Raw genomic sequence first — 23,538 nt, forward strand, 5'->3', positions numbered from 1 at the left:
CGCAGTCTCGGCTCACTGTGACCTCCGCCTCCCGCGTTCAAGCAATTCACCTGCCTCAGCCTCCCGAGTAGCTGGGACTACAGGCGTGAGCCACCATGCCTAGCTAATTTTTTTCTATCTTTAGTAGAGACAGGGTTTCACTATGTTGGCCAGGATGGTCTCGATCTCTTGATCTCATGATCCCCCTGTCTCGGCCTCCCAAAGTGTTGGGATTACAGGCATGAGCCACCGCGCCCGGCCGGATATGGAAGAATTCTAACTCTGCGTTCCATCATGTCTAAACACTTGAGTTTAGAGTAGACAGCAATACAGCAAGTTATTCAAGTTGCTTTGAAAAAAAGCCCTGAGTTTTCCAGGATTAAAACTATCAATAAAGTCCTGGAAGAAAGAAAATGACAGACTCAGATGCAAAATGACATTTAATGGGGTGATAAGGAAGTAAAATGTGACAAGACAGCAGATTGCAGACTATTCAGGGTGTCAGGTGGTTCATGATTTTTTTCCAAGTTTGATACAGAAGAATCGGCGTGTTAAAATAAATAGTTTTCCACCTGGGATTTAAAACATTGTTTAAACAATAAACACATGAATGTATGTATATATAAATAGATATCTAGATATAAAAACATGCATATATAGGCACATAGACATGTATCATACATATACACATATATGTGGATAAATTTTTACTGACCTGTCAACTTATAAAACAAAAATGAAAGATTTATAAAAGGTACATATATAGCTGTGAATTCTTTAAAGCTATTTTAAAGGAATTAATATAATCGTAACGACTATCAGAGCACTCATGTAGTACACAGCTCCACAAGTCTAATGAAGTACCAGACACTTTTCTTTTTTCGACCATTGTTCTATCTTATTTAGGTTTTCATTTTCTTACCAGATGTGTTTTCAATGATTTATGATGTAATAAAATTTCTTTACCTCTTCCAGCAATTTCTTTGTCTCATTTGGAAACTGAACTACTGTTGATGTTGTAAAAAGCAAGGGCATATTCTTCTGAAAAAATAAAGGGAACATGCATTTTTATTCAATAGATAATATGAGCACATGACACCCCATCTTTTCAATAATTTTGAAATAGAGGCAATCATTTTCCCATTTTATACATCCAGAAATATGCTGATAATGTTTAAGACACTTGATGAAACACATTCCATTAGTAAACAAGGACAGAATTCAAATACTCGACACACTTCACGTAACATTCAACGAGAAACAAACAGCAACCTTCCAGGGAAGAGTTGTATGGTCTCTGCAATATCTTAGTACTTGTTTTAGAAATTTATCAAATTTTTAAAATAACATTTCAGGATATCCCCACCCCACTTTTTAAGTCAAAGTGCATAGAGGTAGCTTGGAACGGTCAGTCTTAGCATGCACAACAATGACAATGACAAAACGACCTGGAAGCTTAGTGTGACTTGGATTTCAAGTTCAAATGGAGCCCTTTCAAATTATATTGAAAGGATTCTGGTGTTGAAAAACTCTGATAACAGGAAAATGGGCTCAGTCAGAAGACACAATCATGGAATAAAGCAGTATACAAAGGAATGCCATCTACTGTTTACTTCTGTGAAGACAGAGGTTGATTTTGGAAAGTTTAGTAGCTTGGGGAATGTTAGATATAAATATCATGTTCAATAGCCTTAGGGCACGGCTGTTGCTTGCCTACCTTTTTCGTAATAATCGTAGACCATGACTGGGGCTGGCTGGATGTTGAGCACGAGGTTGGTCTGCTCGACAGAAAACGTGAAACTGTCTGCTGTACCAGAAACCTGTAATGACACCAGTTGTAATTACACTGTAGCAGTTCTGAGGAAAGATAATCACTGAGAAAATGATCCCCAGAAGTTTATGATCTACATAAATAAATGGATCTAGGGTATAATTAACTTACATGGTGGCAAAACAATAAGTTGTTAACCTTAAATCACGTAGAATTTTAAGTTCCTTTGCTTACATTGAGGTGGAATGTAGCTGGAAGTCTTAGAGGAACACAGGCATTTACGTGAGTGGTAAGGGCACACACAGAAAGGATATCTCTAAAGTGCACGCCACAGTTTGGCGTTTTCTTGGAAAAATAAAAATAGAACTACCCTATGATCCAGCAATCCCATTTCTGGGTATGCATCCAAAGAAAATGAGGTTAATATCTTGAAAAGAGAGCTACAGTCCCATGCTCATTCTTTCATTACTCACAATAGGCAACGTAAGGAATCAACCTAAGTGTTGAAGACAGATGAATGGAGAACGAAACTGAGGCACATCCATACGAATTATTCAGCCTTAAAAAAAGAAGGAATTTCTGCCATTTGCAACAACGTTGACAAGGTTGGAGGACATTATGTGGAGTGAAATAAACCACAGACACACACACACACACCACACACACACACACACTGCAGGATCTCACTTGTAAGTTAAATCTAAGGTGGAATTCATAGAGGCAGAGAGCAGAATGGCAGTTATCAGGGATGGGAAAATGAGGGAGAGGCTGGCCAAAGGGTAGGAAGCTTCAGCTGTGCAGAATAAATACATTCTACAAATCTCGGGTACAGCAGTGGCCTATAGTTAACCATGAGGTACTGTGTATATACTATTCCCTAAGGGAGTAGATCTTAAGTGTTTCCCCACGAAAAAAGCAGAGGTAACTGTGTGAAGAGATGGATATGTTATTCCACTAATTCACATATAGTTATGCTAGACGATAACAATCAGCTCACTATATATATCAAAACGTCACCCCATAACCTTCAAGACACACTAGTAATAAAACAAAAAACTATGGCAAACTTTGTGAGCGTTTAAGTTAAATTATAAAATATTTATACATCTACTCTGTGACAAGACTGTGTTTAATAGGGAGATCATGTTTCTAAAATGGAAAGCTATCTGGTCATTTGGCCAGGGCATATACGAAATAACCTTAGAAGTAGCAAGGAGAAGATGATCAGTGGTAGAACACCGGTCATCCTTAACGGCCCTTATTTTTCCCTTCTACAAATCCCATCATACAGATCTATAAGAAATGGAAGCATCCAATCACCCTTGGAAAGAAAAAAGAGAACCTTTAAAGAAAAATTATTGCTAAACTTACATTTTCCAAGTAGAAAAGAACATGGTCATTCTTGACTTCAGTCTTCATCACTTGGCCCTGGTTTTCAAGCTTTGAAGAAATTGTTAGGGAGAAATGGAGAATAGATATTAGAACAAACGAGAGCGCCACTCCAGAACTGAATGTCCATGCTTTCTATGTCAGACTCTGTTTTATGGAAGATTTTTTTGGTGCCACGATGTTTTCATAAGCACAAGTAGCAACTAAAGAAAAATATGTGATGAACCATGGGAAATATTGACGGCCAGTTGCTACAAATTAAAAACACCAGCTCGCCAGGGTTAGTGGAAAAATATAAAGGTGAATGTTGAAGAAGAATTCTATAGTTTTGTTTTGCTAAACAACTGCTAAACAAGTATTCATTTTCTCTTTATCCTCTATGTAGCTGTCTTTGTGCTGAAAGATTAGGCTTCTATTATTTACCTCTTCAATGGATGACATGGCTGGGGTAAATCCTGATAGCATTTTTACATCTATAACCACCATATTGGATTTATTGTGAATTCCAGTATATCTGAAAATTTTAAGAAAACATTAGTTTAGATACCAATTTTAAAAAGTGACTTATCTCCTGATGAGAGTGCCACGTGGATATACGCGAATTGGGTAGATGCCTGGAGGACAGGTAAAAGCAAGAGAAACTACCTGAAGAAAGTCATTTTCAAGCATCTGTGAACAGACATGAACAGAGTGATGATGAATGAGATGATACATAAAAACAGAAGTTGGAGTAAATAATGAATTACCTGGACATGAAATCTTCCCCAAACCCTGCTCTTAAGCTTACCTACAGTCTCAAAGTTCAAACTGATAAACAAAGCTTCTAAATCTATATTACATATGCTTAGGTTAGTGTTAGATTTGCATAACACTTAGAAGACATGTTTGCTTAGCAGAATTACAGAGTAGATATGTCCCCAAGAGATCTTCCAGCTCAATTTCTTGCTTCTGGATAAGACTATTGGGGCATTAAGTTAAGAGTTCCATAATTCATCAGAGCATGGTGGCTCACACCTGTAATCCCAGCACTTCGGGAGACCAAGGCAGGTAGATCACTTGAGGCTCAGAGTTCAAGACCAGCCTGGCTCACGTGAAAAACCCTGTCTCTACTAAAAATAGAAAAATTAGCCAGGTGTGCTGGTGTACGCCTGTAATCCCAGCTACTCAGGAGGCTGATCCATTAAGAATCTCTTGAACCCAGAAGGTAGAAGTTGCGGTGAGCTGAGATTGTGCCCCTGTGCCACTGCCCTGCAGCCTGGGTGACAAAGTGAGATCCTGTCTAAAAAAAAAAAAAAAGAAAAGAAAAGAAAAAAGAGTTCCCCTGGAGCTCAGGAGGTTTTTTATTTAGAAATTCTAGAAAATATCTCTCAAACTAATTTTACTCAATGTTTTCCACATATTAACTAAGACTAAAAGTTTTTAGCATCTATAAATCATGCTTGAACTCAAGAGGATCATTTTGTTTTTCTATTCTGAAAAGTAAAAATCTAAAATTTTACTCTTTACAGTTAAAAAATAAACATTTGTAGGCTTGCTACTATGTGATCATGCATGCTTGTCATGAGAAAGAAATATAGACTCTCTGTTTTTCAAAACTAGAAGAACTTCCATACAACAGAATAAAAAGCATCATTGGAATATCAGTGCAGCGAAAGCTTTCAAATCATGCTCACAAATCATGCTATACTTGCCTCATTTCAGCTCTGATTCAGCTGAAGATGTACTAAATTGTGGTGTCTAGACAGAGGGCTAAAAAGTGACTGTGCTGTAGAATTGTCACCACCAACATGTAAACTCATTGTTTTACCGTGATTTATATTTTGTTATTTCATTACTGTAAATTTTTTTAAAATTTTACCGTCTTGCTAACATGGGAGTTACTATCAAAATATGACACTTACTTGAGAGTCACTGTAAGGTCAAAAATGGTCTGGAAGTTATCTGAAGGGTAGTTTTTTGCTATTTCCAAGGAAAGAGAAAATCCAGATGCCTTCTCAGGTAGGAGAACATTGTACCTAAGGGTGGCCTAGAAAGGATGGTAAATGATAAGAAAACCCATCCTGTGTTAAGAATTAAACAGGCTGAGTACAGTCAGTAGTAACATAATTTTAGATTTGAGAGTAACTAAGAGTATAATTTGGTTATTTGTAACACAAAAGATAATGTTTGAGGTGATGCATAACCCACTTACCCCAGTGTGATTCTTACACTTTGCATGCCTATGTCATGTACCCCATAAATACTTATACCTACTATGCACCCACAAAAATTAAAAATAAAAAATTCAAATTTTATTGTTTCTTTATTTCTATCATTAATGCAGTTTACATCTTTATCACTGGGGAATCATATAAAATTCTCTCGTTTTCAGAAGAATGTAATTTAATGAAGATAGAATACTTTCTAATAGCAATACTCCTCAAGAAACTTCTCTTAGTCAGCTGAGTACCTTTCCATAAGATAACTTGCATTTTCTGCTATTGATTTGAAAACATAAAAGAAAGAGTAATCATGTAAATACACAAAATGGTCAAACGACACTTCACATAGAACTGAATGGACAGTCTGACTTTTTTCCTGGCAAACATTCATTACCCTCTTAGGCAGATTTCTGTTACCTGGATAAAGGTACAGCCTTGTCCTTCCACATCTACCGTGTATTGTCCAGGTGCTTTTGTTAGTTCTGAAGCTTGGACCAATAGGCGGTTATCACTGTTAACCTCGAAAATATCACTGGATCCTTCACTTCTAAAGGTGACGGTGTTTTCATTTTTAGAGAAGGTTAACTTCATGTAACGGGTTATGGCAAGAAGACAAACCGCAGTGTCCTGCAGAGAACAGCACAAGCAATGATCCAAGCTCAGTTACGACACAATATTCGTCATCATTTGACCACGGACTTCATATCAATCCTTAGAAATAGTCCTAAAACAGGTCTGCAAAACACCAAGAAGCAATATCCTGGACAGTAGGAAAATATACTTGATTGTGCAAATTGTTTACATTTAAATTAATTTTCTTCAACAAATCTCAATCATATTTTTATTTTCTAAAAATTTTTAATACAAAATAGTCTCTGTGGTTAAAAAGGGTGTCAACAGGAGCAGAAAATCAAACAGTGCATGTTCTCATTCATAGGCGGGTGTTGAACAATGAGAACACTTGGACACAGGGAGGGGAGCACTACACACTGGGGGGAAACAGAGGAAGGACAGTGGGAGGTGGGGAGTTGGAGGGGGATGGCATGGGGAGAAATGCCAGATATAGGTGAGGGGGAGGAAGGCAGCAAATCACACTGCCACGTGTGTACCTATGCAACAATCTTGCATGTTCTTCACATGTACCCCCAAACCTAAAATGCAATAAAAAAAAAAAGGGTGTCAAAGGTTCTCTAAAAGTTAAGGCATTACATGATTCAGCGGCCCTGTGGCTGCCACGGATAATTCTTTTTCTGCTCATCTTCAAAGAAGGGAAGTCAGAATTAGAAAACAATCTTTGTGAAATTCATCAGCATATGATTTTACTCAGAAACTAAGACTAAACACAAAGAGAAATGGTTTTTCTCATGGAAATAAAACTGCTTTTTTGCATTTTCAATTTGTTTCCAATTAAGGAAAAACATGTCATTGTTTCTCATACCCCCATTTCTCCTGTTTTTCTTCCTTTCATTTGCTTTTCCCAGTCTATAGCCCACAACACTGGGGAGAAAGCTTTCTTTTTGGCCCATACATAATTTGAACATGGTATCATCAGGTGTCTAACGTACCACCAAGAGTGGTGCTTATGACCAAAAAATGTCCTCTAGATTTACATTCTATGTTTGCTGTGTGAATGAAGATACAAATGGTCATAAATTCCTGGAATAAGGGGCCTCATTTTATTCATTTCTATTTAGAGATTTCCTAGTAGAGTGCCTGATACACAGTAACTGCCCAATAAATACTTGTTGAGGAAATAAAATAGGATTAATGATATCGAAGATTCTTCTTCTCAGAAAGGATTTGTTATGATACCTTTACTATTAATATCCCACTTGTCATAGAGTTACAGCTTCTGCATTAAACATATTACTATTAATATCAGGCCTGCATCAATCACCTGGGTAGAAGAAAAGCCTCCATGGGAATTCATCTGTTGGGCAAGCCACTGCACAATCTTACTAGCATAGGTGAGGTCAGGAGTTTTCTGGGAAACAATGGTCAACAGCACATAGCAAGTCTTCTCAGTCTGAGCAGGAGGTGCCTGGGGAATAAAGGACGGAAGTTCTTCTGTCTTGGGCTTCCTTTCTCTTTCCCAGTAGATGACATTATCTGAGAAAAAGGGAGGATTTTCACATAGTCTGTATAAAAATCATGGGTTACACATAAAGAAGGATGCAAATTCCATTCCTGGCCTCTGTTTGGGCTGAATTGTTCCCTAAAATTTATATGCTGAAGCCCTAACTCCAAGTGCCTCAAAATGTGGCTGTATTTGGAGATAAGACTTTCTAAAGAGGTGACTAAGTTAAAATGAAGCTTATGGGCCACAATCCAATCTGACTGGTGTCTTTTTGAGAAGAAAAAAATTGGACACACAAAAGGGACAGCCGGGCTGTGCACACACAAAAGATTTTGTGAAGACAGAAGGGGAATGTGGTTTTCTGCAGGTGAAGAAACCATACTTACAACACCTTGAATTGGACTTCTAGCCTCCAGAAGTGTGAGAAAATAAACTTTTGTGGCTTAACTTATCCGGTATGTGGTATTTTTTGACAGCTATAGCAAACTAGTACAGCCTTAAACAGCAACTTTCTAGGCTCAAAATTGGCAGGGGTGATCAGCTTCCCAAGTAGTCATGATAGCTTATGGCTTGGTCACCAGGCTCATTTGAGAGGAAGCTAACATAAAGCAAAAGAAGAAAGTCCAGAATATGTAGTGTCCTTGAAAGGCATGAAGGTCACTGATGAATTCCATAAGAGAAACAGAAACATACTAGTGAAGAGGGAGCTCCCACGTGACTGCATAGAACGCTTCCTCACTGTGCTCAAAGATCACCTTCATTAGCCACGATGAATGAGAATGCTTACTTATTTTTGTGGCAGACTGATCCAGGGTCTGGAGTAAGGATTCCGCTTGCTCCTCTTTTCCAGCTAAGGCAAAAGCGTAAGCTAGAATTGCATGAGCGTAGCCATTAGTGACACCGCTGTACAATGACGCTTCAAGGCAAAAGAGTGCCCTTCGTAGAGGAGGAAACTGTTGGTCAGGAAGAAAAGTCATATATTCATAGCCGAACATTCTATGAGCTTGTTGAACATTTAAACAAATCATTGTTTATAATGCATATAATATATACTCGAAGAATATTTTACATACAAATTCATTTTTATATACGTTTTATTCTTCAAAAATATCATTAAAATAAATTTATAATGTCATTATTAGTACTTAAGCAGTAATTTTTTCTTTTTTCTTTTTTTTTTTTTTTTTTTTGTGACAGGTTCTCGCTCTGTTACCCAGGTTGGAGTGCAGTGGCATGATCTCAGCTCATTGCAACCTCCACGTCCAGGGTTCAAGTGATTCTCTTGCTTCAGTCTCCAAAGTAGCTAGGACTAAGGCATGCATCACCAAACCCAGCTAATTTTTTTTTTTGAGGCAGAGTCTTGCCTTGTCACCTAGACTGGAGTGCAATGTTGTGATCTCGGCTCACTGCAGCCTCCGCCTCCTGGGTTCAAGTGATTCTCCTGCCTCAGCCTCCTGAGTAGTTGGGATTACAGGCATGCGCCACCATGCTTGGCTAATTTTTCGTATTTTTATTAGCGACAGAGTTTTTCCATGCTGACCAGGCTGGTCTCAAACTCCTGGCCTCAAGATCCACCCATCTCGGCCTCCCAAAGTGCTGGGATTACAGGTGTGAGCAACCGCGCCTGGCCAATTTTTGTATTTTTAGTAGAGACAGTGTTTCACCATGTTGGCCAGGCTGGTCTTGAACACCTGACCTCAGGTGATCCACCCACATCAGCTTCCCAAAGGGTTTGGATTACAGGTGTGAACCACCATGTCCAGCCCAATAAAATTTAGTAAGAAAATGGCAGTTTTTATAGCTGATCAGTAACATTTTAGTTATGAATATCTTCTATGTGGCAAAGCATTCAAATTTATTGTAGGCCTACGATTATTTTTTCTAATGCCCAAAATAGAGGCTTAATTTTCTGAAGATAATTTTCAAGGTATACTAATGACTCTGACAATTCCTAGCATCTTAGTTCAGTAATAGATTTTGGAAATCTAATCTATGGATTGGGAGGTGGCTAGGGGGAGCCACACTTGAGTTGAAAATGTTTACCGTTTCTTCAGAGAGAAACAGATACTAGGCTATGGCTTTACTTAGCGCAGGGGTTCTCAATCTGAAATTCATGACTGAACTTCAGGAGAGTTTTGAATGCCTGAAGCTGTGCTAATAACTCATTTCTGTGTGCATATGTGTATTCTCCCTAGGGAGAAACCCAATCCTGTTCATCAAAGCTGTCCATGAATAAAAACAGTTTGAAAAACATGAATTTAAAGGATGGTAATGAAATAAATGTGTTCTCTTGGGATTTCATTCAGTCTTAGAATCTCAAGTGACTCTGACTCTACAGTGTATTTAATGTGCAATCAGCTGACTGAAATCAGAAGGTGATGGGAATACATACAGTGAAATTGAGCCCAGCCTCGAAGAACATCCCAACAACGTATGCAGTGAGCAAAATGTCCTCTTCATCCCCAACCTGAAAACAAAGGAACAATGAGTCATTCGGGACAGCGGAGCACAACATAACTAGTATTCTTCTGAAGTAAAACTGGGTATAAAAAAAAATACTGGAACAAGTACCGTTATTCATAAAAACACATGAACATGTGTAGTTTTTAAATTAGATGGTTAATAATCACATTATCTGAGCAAAAATTCATTCAGACTCTATGCAATAATTAAATAATAATTATTAAGTTGTTATTACCATAACAATTAATTTCAAATACAGAAAATAACATATATAATCGTATTTCTGTGGTCTGATGTTAAGCATGCATTCTAAGGAATTCATAGAACTCTACTGTCTCCATTTGGAATAAATCTGAAAAAAGCCAACAAAGAGTTTCTAATGAGGTGAGGCAGAAAGTTGCTGTGAAGATTCCTGGAAATCCCTAGGAAAGCATGCTAGGAGGTACCAGAGTCAAGTCTCAGATTCTTACAATGTAAAATGAAAAATGTATTTATAAATCACGTGGTTTACAAACTGCTCATGAAAGTCCCCTGGGGTACTTAAATCAACAGCATCCACACAGAGATTCTGACTCAAAAAACTCAGGAATAAGACAGCGAAATACATTTTAATGTGTGCTCTAGTGATTCTGATGCAAATAGCATTCAGAACGGCATTTGAGATCTACCGATCTTGTACAAGCTTCCTATTTTATCTATTTAAGCAAAAGACAACCCCTCTCTTCTTCAGAAAAGAAACATTTCTGCGAAACCAAGTGTTTAAGGTGCAAATAACAGCACATGGTAAGCACTAACATGAGGTATGGCGACCCGCATTACGTCTAAATTACAGCAAGTTGTATCACCATTCCTCTGCAGTGTAAGCTTTGATTTTTCCTTCGTATTTTTATTTCTCTCAACTCAAAACACACACAGACACCCAACCCCTCCACCCCCCATATATTTAATTATAGAGAAAATAATGGATAAGATCAGATAAACTGAAGCAATAATCAGCAATGATTCACCAGTAATGAATCCAATCAGAAAAAAGATGTGGAGAAGGTGTTTTAGAAGAGAACATGGGAAAGTTTTTGACTTTTCTATGAAGGAGCAAGAGCTCTTCTCCATCAGGGTCCTCCCGCTGCAAGGAATAAGCTTGGAATAAATTAAAGACGCCACAAAGCAATTTGAATACAATTTGCATGCAAATTAAATATCATAGGGTGTTAGCTTTCATTCATATTTTGATGTGGATTAGATGTGCATTCTGCGTTTCAAGAACAGGAGTGGTGATTACGGGAAAGGATGCTGAAGAAAAGCTCAGGGTATTTCAGGGGCCATCGGAGCATGCTAAAATGCCGTGATAGGAGATTTTGAGCATCCAGAGGGGAAAAAGGGGGCTTGGGGAGGGGGGAGATAGAAGATGGGCTGGAGGTGGACAGCTATCTGCAAAGAAAGGAAGTTGGAAGGGAGGGATTTACCTAAATATGGACAGAAAAAGGGTTGGATTCTGCCAAGAATGTACTTCACCTCTCTTGTACTTTGGCTCCGGGGCAAGCTTGGCCCTTGAATTTTTCCTTGAGAGGGTCTTAGAAAAACTCGCTCCATTGAAACAATGTGAATTATTAGATATTTTCCCCAGAACTTTCTTGCCATCCGTGGACAGGAATGAACTTTCCTTCCTCATATACTCACAGCTCCTCCCTTTATACATTGCCTGTCTCCGCATTTATGAAAGTTTTTTTTCTAGGCTCCCTTTCTCTCCCCCACCCTTCTACTCCTAGTTTAGTTTCTGAAGAGCACTGACTCGGGAAGGACTAGACATTGAGTAAGGCAGTCAAGAGACTCAGGAGGAGTCACATCCAGGCTGTGGTTAAACGCGCACGCAGCAGGAATGGTGCTGCTGACCAACCCACCACAGGCTCAGAAGGCTTCCTAGTCACAGGAAGAGTATTCCTATTCCAGATCAGGAAGGCCACAGGCAGGGCAAGGCAGGCAACACCCAGGAGCAAGGAAAGCCTGGAACTGCTCTTCTCTCACCTCCCAGGCAGGGTTGAAAAGCTGGCCATCATTCTTAAAGCAGCCACTCCTTCTCTGTTGGCTTGAAAGCCAGATTAAGGTCTGTTTTTGAACATTTTCATCAATTAATACGTATTTTTTCATTCTCTCCAATGTCTTAAAAATAAGAGCACTGAGCCTGCAATGCAAATCACCAAAGCAAAAGTTAGATAAAAAGGAGATGGTGAGGCCAGCAATTCCACAGGTTCATCAACACTGTTCTCTTTGGGTGAGGTGTGCATTCCACTCATCTACAGTAAACCAGGCTGTATTAATAGTCGTTCTTTCCTTTGTGTCAGGAAAATATTATGACTAGCAATAAGTAGTAACTAGAGTAGGTAATTTTCAGCATGTTTGCACCCAAAGGTCTTGCTGCATAGCCCATTAGTTTAGCCATACGTGGAGAGAGAACTGATGTAAGTAGGTATTTCGGGTTCTTCTAATTTCACTTTCCTGAATCTATGTGGGACTCTGAGAAGCACAAAGTAAGACGTGCCCTCTTTGGTGGAGTTCATCAGCCCATAGGCGCTGTCATGAAACTATTAGAGTGCTGAGCAAATCATCGTGAGACTGAAGGTATATTGTTGCATTAGAATTAGAATCACAAGTCTTTTAGTTTTATCTATTTTTTCTCTATAAATTGACTTGAAACCCACTTTTCTTCTAAATCCCCACTGGACACAATCCTCCCTCACCTCTTTGCAAGCCCTCCTCAGATAATTCCTCTATTATATAAAATAAAATTTTTATATCTCACCATATGCTTCCTTTCTGATTCTGCTGCCAAAATATACTATATGAACCATCAGAGTTTTTGAAGGACAACTGCCTTTGATAACCTAAAATACAACATTGTAAGACATTATTGTTTAACCTAAGCAAGTGAGAAGAGAAATAACAGTGCAGTGCAAGTCCTAGGTTTTGGTGTTAGACACAAATCACTTGGGTAATCATTTCTATTTGAATTTCTGAAACTCAGGTTCTGTATCCATAAGAGAGGAAGATTAACTCTTACTTTATAGGATTTTGAGGACAAGATAATACACATGGATATGTCTGGCTCAGTAATTGTCTCATCATTGGTACCTACTAATTATTTAGTATATTTCCCCTAAGGTCATTATATTTCAGTGTTATCTTTCTGAAAAAGAAAAACCAAAGGACATTACTTTATGTTCCCGGACTTTTTTTTAACATCACATTTGACAACATTGGCCCTCTTTCTGTATACAAAGCCAATCACTTCATTGCAACCAACCACAGCTGAGCAAACAAATACAGACATTGACAGATGAATCATTGACAACAACTCTTAACAACAACAACAAGAACAAGAACAAACAAGGTAGCTTGCAAAATACCAGGCATTATAAAAAAAATTAAGTGCATAGCTTGAAAACTTTACAGCTATAAATTATGAAGCTAGCTGACAACACAGATTTTGAAGTCAAAAGGAAAACAGAGTTACACTGAGAGTTCCTCCATTCAGGTGGACTTTCCCTTCACCAGACTATTGCATTAAAACAGCTTATGACATCTTGGTATAAGGAACAAGTGGTTTATGGGCAGAAATGACTTAAATCTTCTTACCATTAGATAAGAGAAAGAAAGCCTTAGATTGAACTTCCTCTGTCAGTTGCCCAGTAGATTTCAGATAGTCAAGAACATAAGTATCCGATGCTAGCAGGACAGCATTTTGCTCTCCACTTCCATAGGGCATTTGCAGTGTCACCAGATCCCGCGTGACAAGTCCTAGAACATCCCCTAAAAACAGGAAAAGCAGAAAGCCGTAGTGCTTATAGCTGCCAACTCAGCATTAATAACTATAGATAAAAGAGGCATAGTGGAATAGGTAACATTTAAAATTGAGTCTAAAAGGTGGAAACAAAGAAATTTTTATGAAGTAATTTGAAAGAGGAGATAGCCATGAAAAGTGAAGTTAAAATGCTATGAAAAATATTTCTGAAAATTTCATTACCAGAAGGAGGAGGAAGTTAGGGGAACCTGTTTGTTTGCTTATATGCTAGTTGCTTTTTTTTTCTTTTTTGAGACAGGGTTTCACTCTGTTGCCCAGCCTGCAGTGTAGTGGTACAATCTTGGCTCACTGCAACCTCCGCCTCCCAGGTTCAAGCCATTCTCCTGTCTCAGCCTCCCAAGTAGCTGGGATTACAGGCACTCACCACCACACCTGGGTAATTTTTGTATTTTTAGTAGAGACAGGGTTCCACCATGTCAGGCTGGTCTTGAACTCCTATCCTTGTGATCCACTGGCCTCCCAAAGTGCTGGGATTACAGATGTGAGCCAGTGCATCCAGCCTAGTTTGTTTTTTTTTCCTAAGAAACCAATCCTATGAATTATAAAGTGTAATCCAACCCTTCCAAGAGGTGTTCATGTTAATAACAGACAAACAAGGTTGCCTTTTTTAACAACAACAAAAAAATTCTTTTACTGAGAAAACTCCCAACATTATTAACAGTCAAAGTTCATTCTGACTCTCCGAGAGGTGAATTTCATATCAGATTAATGATTACAAAGGACCTCTTCCTTTCTAAACACTAGTTACCGTCTACCCGAGCTAGGGTTTCCTGGGAATGTAGGTCTGGAAATGGTTCTGTAATCCCTTCGGATCCTATCAGGAAACAAACATAGAGGATCTGAACAATAATTCCCTTCAACTGATAGTTTAGGAAAGTCTCTCTATTCTGTTATTTTAAGGATTTTGTTTTTGAGACTACCTCAACCAAGATTTTTAAATCATTGTGAAACACAAAATGTAATCAACATACCCACAACAGTGAAAACGCCTCTGGCTGACCCTTCTACTACATTGTTTGGTAAGTCCAAAACTCCCTGCTTGGAGACTTTGGTACCTGGAATGAAAACATTGATTTAAAAAAATGCGATGGCTTCTTTATATCAGCAGATTTGAGGGACAGACGTATTGGAAATAAGATTCCATGATTTATTTTTATTTTGCAGGTTGTTCTTCAGAAGATGAAATTGGGGATTTGACCTAGTTTAGGATAACAGCACATTCAGAAAACAGCAGATAAATCTGTGTGTTAGATTGTGGCCCCCATTCTTTACTGGTTTAGCGCCTGAAGTACTTACATATGAAAAAAATGTAAAAACCACACTGATTCTAACACATAAAACAACACACATAAAAGGTAATGCTTGAAGACTCTGATGAGGGAGTAAAATCAGATCACCATCAACCAGGTAAAATGATATCCCTCATGGCCATAAAACCAGAGATGAGGAGCAGGGGCAGTGAGGTATCTATAGGTTATTTCACCCTAAAAGTACAAAAGCAAAGATTATATTGTGCTATTGGAGCCCAATCTGAATGCTCCATTGTCCAACATTGTATGACAACCATATCATAAGAGGAGCCAAGAATACATGTGATGAAAAAAAAATAGGTCGGGGCAGACCAACATCCAAAGTGAACCAAAAACACCTCCTGAATGTGCTTTTTCCTGGCTAAAATTATGCCAGTGAAGATTAAGCATGAAATACAAGAATCCTCCATGAGGTATTTAAAGTGAAATCAGAGGGCTCATGGACTCACGTGGAAGGAGAGGACATAAACTCATCCTTTTGGTGAATTCTATTGAGGACTTATTTGACTTCCTAAAAGATCCTCTTACCTTCTGTACAGATAAGGAAACTCTGGGTCCTTTCTTTTTCAATACCTTCAGGCTGTCAAAGAGTAACACAAACAAGTACAGAAGAATGAGTCTAGGGCCTCTGTCCATGAAAGAAAGTGATAAAGCACCAGCTCACTTAAGCATGGCTGGTGCAAGTTTATCCCTGAGAGATCTACTCATGGTCCCCTTCTGCTCACAGGACGTCACCAGCACCCATTTTAACCTCTGTGTTCTGTAGCTGGGACAGGCATAACCTTGATGTCCTTGTGGGACACTCTCAGCTCCTCTGATCCTGTCTAGCATCTCCGGGAAGTAACTAAAGGAGCAGGGAGATACCAAGAGGCAGATCCCGAGTGCTCCTCTGATAAGTGCTGATTCTTGTTGAGGATGACGGGAACTGCACGGGAGTATAGGACAAGTAGATTTGTCTTTTGAATTTGAGAATTGGAAAAGGAGAAGGAAGAGAAATAGGTGTACAGGAAACATGCTGACTCAGAAACAAGCAAAAACTGTCAAGCCTGTTTCAAGTGTTGTCCTGCGTGAGGTATTAACTAAAGAAAGGATGAACTTTATGCTATTTTAATTCATTTTAAATGGCATGTCTTGTGTCAAAAGTAAATGCTGTCAACTAATTAAGTCTCTTAATGGAGAATGCCTTTTAATACAGAACCTCTTAGATGTCATCTGTTTCTTTTCAGGAAAACCTTGATGGTTTGCACTTCCATACCTCTACCAAGAAGCTTTTGACCACAGTGTCTTTCCAGTTTAGCTTTTGCTGCTCAATTCCCTCATTTGGGCAAGCACTGCTTCGTTTGGACTCAGCAACCACAGTAATATTCACTTTACCTGGAAAACATTTCCAAATATTAATTAAATTGATCATTGGTCCCTTTGGTAGTGAGAAATGACTAGAGCCTGTGAACCATGTCTTGAATTGGATGAACCAAATTCTATCATTAAGTTAATGCTTAGACGAAAATAACTTGTTTCTTCTCCTTCCTAGATATAATGTGGTATCTTCCATTTCACCTGTTCCATGATTTTCATGATTCCTTACATTAAGTAAGGAATGATAAATTTACTTTACTTAATGTAAGGAATCATGAAAATCATGGAACAGGTGAAATGGAAAATATCACATTATATGATACATTTACTTAATTAAAACTCAGGAAGTTTTAGGAAAAGTAACATTCTAGAAAGTCATCTGAGTCAATTCCTTGATACTGATTGTTTATAAAGGTTACTTCTGACAATATAGATAAATAATGTCAGCTAACTAGGGCTGCTAACTTTTCCCAAACAAATGAAAATAGTAAAATATGGTATGGTAGACAGGTGCTGGATTGAAATAATGTCTTAGCAAGGAAGCCATTGTTTTTAAACTTCCAGATTTCACACTTTATAATTAGAACTGATCTCCAGTTTCCTTGCTTGTAAAAATTAGAGGATTGAAAACAGTCATTCTTTAAGGTTATTATTATTTACATACCTATATACCAACATGCATAACCAATATATTGTTCTTGTTTTTTTTTTTTTTTTGAGACGGAGTTTCGCTCTTGTTACCCAGGCTGGAGTGCAATGGCGCGATCTCGGCTCACCGCAACCTCCGCCTCCTGGGTTCAGGCAATTCTCCTGCCTCAGCCTCCTGAGTAGCTGGGATTACAGGCACGCGCCACCATGCCCAGCTAATTTTTTGTATTTTTGGTAGAGACGGGGTTTCACCATGTTGACCAGGATGGTCTCGATCTTTTGACATCGTGATCCACCCGCCTCGGCCTCCCAAAGTGCTGGGATTATAGGCGTGAGCCACCGCGCCCGGCCTTGTTCTTGTTTTTTATTTTTTGGAGCTTTTCTTTTTGTTTCTCTGTCTCAGAAAGCTTGCTATTTCACTCTTAAAACTGTGTCTTTGACTTAATGACATAAAACTATACAAATTTGTACAGTATTCAATCTCAGTTGCCAAGGTAGGATTTTGAAGATGTTGTACAGTAGAAATATTGAGAAACTTCAAATCTAATAGAAAAATAATCTGAGAACAACATCACAACTGAACTAAAATAATCTCATAAATATAGTATTTGCTGTTAAAATAATACCATGAATACGACATTAAATAAAGAAACTTTGAATGTTTTTTTAAAGTAGTGATTGAAAGTATCATGCATATCACATCTAGCATTCCTTGTTTACTACAGTTTTAAACTTTTTCCATTCTATGTATTTTCAATACGAGACAAGTGTATTTTTCCATCTTGTAGGTAGCATATGCACTGAGACAATGTTCTCAGTTTTTGATCTCAATTCAATCATTTAGATATTGTGGTATCCCCATGGCACATTTAGTAAATTTACAAACCTTACAATTCCCTAATAGATCATTGTGATGGAGCAGCAATTTTTGTGAAGGTGGTCTGTGTTCATGATGGTAGGGGAAAGAGCCAGCAAGAAGTCAAAGAATGAAGGTGGCTTCAATGACAACATGGCCTTCATTTGGAGTACAGCATATCCCAAACATTTAGGCCCTGATAGGTCATGCAAGTTAGCATTTATATTGCATTTTAATTACATTACACTCTTGAAGAATGAATGGTGGTTTTGCTGTACACAGCATTAACACCAGAAATTGGATTACTATAGATTAGAATTTTTAATGGACAATTTACAATAAGAATTTTAAAAATGTGAGGGAGAAAAATCATGTTTGTATAGACAATTTAAGGAAAACAAAGGGAGACACTAAATATGGGCTGGCTTTCCATGAGACACTGGTGTAGACAGGGAGCTGCTTACCTAATTTCTTAGGTATAACAGTCCAGACATTTGTTTTCCTCCCTCCAGCTTGGATAATCTCACTGCCCTTGATTTTCAGGGTGTTAATATTTGCTTCATAATTCTGAGACTCCTCCACTCGAACAGAAATCTAAGAAAATAATCATAGCAATGAGGATGGCACTGGAACACACATCATTACGAAACGCCAAGCTCAATACACTGTTTAAATTGTCGCTGTGAATGAAAGCAATTGCCTTTGTTTGAGGAATATGGACCTGAGTCTTATACCTTTATAGCAGCATTTTGCATTTGAGCATAAAGAGAATATGGAAATATTAAGAAACATTTTAACTTTATTAGATTTTTGCCTCCTGATCAAAGAGAACAACTCACCTCTACACATGTATTCAGGTAGTTGAAGACATTGACAATCAAATCAAATTGTTCATTTTGAACAACTGAAAAGGGTGAGGCAATTTCTACAAAGAAAGGTTGGAAGACTTCTAGAGTGGTTGTAGAGGAAATGCCAAATCCAACGTCGCCATTCACACAAAAGCCATTTGCCTCCCATTGGGTTATCGTATCAGGAATGCGGAAGGAAAGAGTGGCAGAGCCTGAGGAACTAGAAGAAGAGGTTACCAGTAAAACACATTCTTTGTCTGAATCAAGAACTTAAATTAAGTACGGAGCAAGCAGAAAAGTGTTGACTGAAGCTCAAAAGTGAGTTCTATTGTTTGGATGGGACATTAGATAAAAATAATGAGAGCTGAATTTTTGTAAAGTTTGAGTATAGAAAGGTCATATTTCTTTTATTTATTTGTTTATTTTTTGAGATGGGAGTCTCTCTCTGTTGCCCAGGCTGGAGTGCAGTGGTGTGATCTCAGCTCACTGCCACCTCCACCTCCCAGGTTTGAGTGATTCTCTTGTTCCAGGCTCCCGAGTAGCTGGGATTACGGGCACGGGCCACCATGCCCTGCTAATTTTTGTATTTTTAGTAGAGACGGGGTTTCACCATGTTGGCCAGGCTGGTCTTGAATTCCTGACCTCAGGTGATCCACCCACCTCAGCCTCCCAAAATGCTGGGATTGCAGGCGTGAGCCACCATGCCTGGCCTAGAAAGGTCATATTTCTTTAAACGCCACATTATTTTTTTTAAGTGGGTCAGATTAAATCTGTCTACATAAAATGAATAGAAGAGAAACTCTTGGTGAAAGGAAAACATTGCTAGAGAAAAATAAAATGTGTGATCAGTACCTGTGAATCAGTGATATATATTTTACAAATACGGCACTATTTTATATATCCAGGAATTAAAGTGAAGAAAGAAAAAGAAAACAAAAATACACATAGGAGAGAAAATGGTTAAAACTCACTCAACACTGACGAGGTCCCACATCCATGTCTCTGGGAAGTTGGTTCTTACTGTTTGAATTATAGCCTGTTCTACATAGTCAGTATTTTCCTCTCTGATTTTACTAGCTAAAAAAAAAAAAAGGAAGAAGTTCCTTATTCAGGCTCTGGACTCTGTAAATTATGGTCTATATATTATCAGGGTACAAGGTCCTCATCAAAACATCTCACTTTCCTATACTGTAGTCACTTACAATGGCTATTCTCCTGCATCACCACACATTGCCTGTTCCTGTGCACAGTCAGGCATCACATAATGACATTGTGGTCAATGACAGACCACTTAGACCACAGTGATCCCATAAGGTTATAATGGAGCTGAAAAATTCCTACCGCCTATTGACATCAAGTCATGATAACGTTGTAGTGCAATGCATTGCTCACACACTTCTGGTGACGCTGGCGTAAACAAACCTACTGCACTGCCAGTGCCATAAAAATAGAGCAGACCCAATCCTGTGCAGTACATAATGCTTGATAATGATAATAAATGACTATGTTCCTGGTGTTTGTACTCTACTATACTGTTTACTGTTTAGGGTGTACTCTTTTTACTTATCAAAAAAATTAACCACAAAATAGCTTCAGACAGGTCCTTCAAAAGGTGTTCCAGAAGAAGGCATTGCTATCGTAAAAGATGACAGCTCCATGTGTGTTATTGACCCTGAAGATCTTTCAGTGGTATAAGATGTGGAGGTGGAAGACAGTGATATTGATGATCCTGACCTCGTATAGGCCTAGACTCATGTGTGTGTTTGCATCTTCATTTTTAACAAAAAGGTATAAAAGTTAAAAAAATTAAAAATAGAAAAAAGCTTATAGAATAAGAATGTAAACAAAGAAAACATATTTGTACCCTGACTCACTTAGAGCAACTTTCAGTCTTGCAAGCTCCCTTCATGGGAAGAATCCTATATAAAAGTACAGTTTAAAAAAATCTTTTATGCTACATTTTCTCTGTGCCTTTTCCATGTTTAACAACGTTTAGATACACAAATAGTCACCGTTATGTTATAACTGCCTCTAGTACAGCTAGTGCTCGACTTACGACCACGGTCGGGACCGTGGACTGGTCGTAACACGATTTGGTCGTAAGTTGAGTAGGCTATATGTACAGTTGAAATGGTGCACGCGGAGATGGTAGTGCTGCCGGAAGCTGGTCCGCACTGTCGTACGCCCAGCTGGGCAACGTTTGCTCTGCCAGACGTGGGGCAGTCATGGCTAGCGACTGTGGGCATAAAGTCGAATGGTCGTAAGTTGCATAGGTGGTAAGTCGATCAATACCTGTATTCAGTATAGTCACATGCTGTGGAGGTTTATAGCCTAGGAAAAAGAGGCTCTACCTTATAGCCTAGGTGTGTGGTAGGCTACAGCATCTAAGTGTGTGTAAGGACACTCTATAATGTTCCCACAACAATATCACCTGACAATGCACTTCTCAGAACAAATTCTCTATCACTCAGTGAAGCATAACTGTATTTCTGACATTGCATTTTACCAATAAAAATAAACTATATCTCATATCTGAAGCGAATTGCTTGTTATAGCCAAAAGCACTTCTAGTCTGTCTTACTCTGCTTTATCCAACTATAGGATGTCTAACTGTAGCCAAAAACATGACATAATTCACATATAAAATTCCAAAATTGTACAATTTTATCTCAAATACACTAAATTCCACACATTGCTTTGGTCATCCTCCAACATAAAATTTAAGATTACCTACATGCAATTCTAGATGGAGCACTATACATCGGACCATAACTTCCTGCTCCTAGATAAAGGGGCCCAGGGGGTGGAAGCCTTCTTTCCGTCATGCATACTTCTGGCTTTCGGTAGTGGAGATTGGTAAAGACTTTCAGACCCATGTTCTTTAAAGAAACAAACAACAAAAAAATTGTTCATTCTTTTCATGCAAAAACTATAAAAGTCCTATTATTTATATTGTAAAGATAAATGGATCATAAGTATCCATGTTTTCTGTGTTAACAAAGGGCTAAGAACTTACAAGTCAAGTTAGTTTTATTTGACTTATGGAAACCCCCAAATTTAGAGAAAAAATGATAATCCCTATGATTTATCTAGCACTTATTATGTGCTAGCATTTTCTAAGTGTTTTCCATTATTCTCCATTTCATCCTAAGTGAAAAATACTTATGAGATCAGCACTATCATTATCCTAATTAACATCAAACACACACACACACACACACACACACACACACACACGCACACACACACACACACACCACAGCACATAAATTGAAGAGCTGGAACTTGATAAAGTCTGTCTGATTCAATGCCCCTTTTCTTACACACTTGTGACATCAATTACAGAGATTCTTTCATGGAAGGCTCAGCATATCTCATTGATGCCCTAGGGATATACGGAGTCCACAGTGTCTTAGCCTCATGATTTGACTCTCTTTGCATAAGATTTATTGTATTAATTGGAGACTGTCTTACTTTTTAAGATGAGGTTTCGTAATTATAGCTACATGATTTGTTTTCAGCAGAAAATTTAAAAATCAACAAAATTAATATCTCCTTTTTATAAGACAATTTCTGTGTGCTTTACTGGCAGATTACAGACACGAATCTCAGAGTAGAGGTGGAAAACTACATAATTAACAAAACATCGATATGCATTATGAATACTAAAAATTGAGATAAAATATTTTCCAAAATTCTTAGCAATCTTACCCTGACAATATTATAGATGTCTCCATCCCCATAGTTGCTTACAGGTGTGTAATATAAACCATTGTAGAACATATCCTTCTGAGGAATGCAAGGGTCTGCTTTGTCATCATCAAGATTGAGGCCATGGTAGAAATAACCAAACAGCTCTATATGTGGAACCATGTTATACACCTATAAGAAAAAAATTTCCCAATAATTTTAAGCACTTCTTTTAAAGTTACGAGATTGATAAATTTTGTACTATATCATTTATTCTTGTTCTTTTCTTTAAGAGCCATCATATTTAATCCAGTATTGTCACATTAGCTCTTCCTTTTGAAAGAGCAAACCAATTTTGTTTTAGGCAACTGATGTCATGTTTACAGAATTTCTCAGCTTAGGTGCAGGATTTAAGAGAGAATGTAAGAAAGCGATGCCTGATTATTGATTAATCCAAGGCCTGTTGTACAGGCAATCCATTAAATTATAACACTAGAACTCCTAGGTATGGAGAATAAAGTTAGCTGCCTGATTTTAAATCTTCTTACATAATCTTCCAAAGAAAACATAACATCAACAAAGAGAACAAGTAATGATACTCATGAGTAACATCTTTAACATTACTGCAATACAGAGAATCCATGATCTATAAATTATTTTTTAGTAGAGAAACACCAAATTCCAACATAGCTACTATTGCTGTTGCAGAGGGAGGGCTTAAGAGACTGCAGAGAAAAAAAGCAGCATGTCATGGAGATACTAGAAGAAACACACACCAAGTCAACTCCAGGTGAAAGAAAGTCTAGTGTTGGGCACGGTAGTTCACACCTGTATCCCAGCACTTTGGAAGGCTGAGGCGGGTGGATCACGAGGTCAAGCAATCAAGACCATCCTGGCCAACATAGTGAAACCCTGTTTCTACTAAAAATACAAAAATTAGCTGGGCATGGTGGCAGGCACTTGTAATCTCAGCTACTCAGGAGGCTGAGACAGGAGAGTTGCTTGAACCCAGGAGGCAGAAGTTGCCCTGAGGCAAGATCACGCCATAGCACTCTAGCCTTGTGACAGAGCAAGATTCTGTCTCAAAAAAAAAA

General features: G+C 38.2%; 1 protein-coding gene across 1 annotated transcript in view; it reads right to left on the reverse strand.

Annotated features, from left to right (window-relative positions):
- Window positions 1–401: 401 nt before the first annotated feature.
- The window catches only part of LOC108298420 (ovostatin homolog 2-like), a 49,401-nt gene continuing 26,264 nt past the window's right edge, over window positions 402–23,538 (reverse strand). The window contains exons 16-36 of the mRNA XM_017521095.2: window positions 22,466–22,636; window positions 21,489–21,633; window positions 19,726–19,831; window positions 18,746–18,974; window positions 18,371–18,500; window positions 16,302–16,420; window positions 15,575–15,626; window positions 14,708–14,791; window positions 13,511–13,684; window positions 12,678–12,759; window positions 11,903–12,059; window positions 9,810–9,884; window positions 8,205–8,370; window positions 7,238–7,449; window positions 5,758–5,967; window positions 5,041–5,165; window positions 3,563–3,653; window positions 3,122–3,190; window positions 1,697–1,799; window positions 946–1,020; window positions 402–551 (exon numbers count right to left, since the gene is read on the reverse strand). Of these exons, the coding sequence (XP_017376584.1) occupies window positions 968–1,020; window positions 1,697–1,799; window positions 3,122–3,190; window positions 3,563–3,653; window positions 5,041–5,165; window positions 5,758–5,967; window positions 7,238–7,449; window positions 8,205–8,370; window positions 9,810–9,884; window positions 11,903–12,059; window positions 12,678–12,759; window positions 13,511–13,684; window positions 14,708–14,791; window positions 15,575–15,626; window positions 16,302–16,420; window positions 18,371–18,500; window positions 18,746–18,974; window positions 19,726–19,831; window positions 21,489–21,633; window positions 22,466–22,636 (2,553 nt within the window). The 3' untranslated portion in view covers window positions 402–551; window positions 946–967. The remainder of the gene's footprint in view (window positions 552–945; window positions 1,021–1,696; window positions 1,800–3,121; window positions 3,191–3,562; window positions 3,654–5,040; window positions 5,166–5,757; window positions 5,968–7,237; window positions 7,450–8,204; window positions 8,371–9,809; window positions 9,885–11,902; window positions 12,060–12,677; window positions 12,760–13,510; window positions 13,685–14,707; window positions 14,792–15,574; window positions 15,627–16,301; window positions 16,421–18,370; window positions 18,501–18,745; window positions 18,975–19,725; window positions 19,832–21,488; window positions 21,634–22,465; window positions 22,637–23,538) is intronic.

Source organism: Cebus imitator, unplaced genomic scaffold (genome assembly GCF_001604975.1).
Source record: "Cebus imitator isolate Cc_AM_T3 unplaced genomic scaffold, Cebus_imitator-1.0 Scaffold956, whole genome shotgun sequence".
Lineage (NCBI taxonomy): Eukaryota > Metazoa > Chordata > Mammalia > Primates > Cebidae > Cebus > Cebus imitator.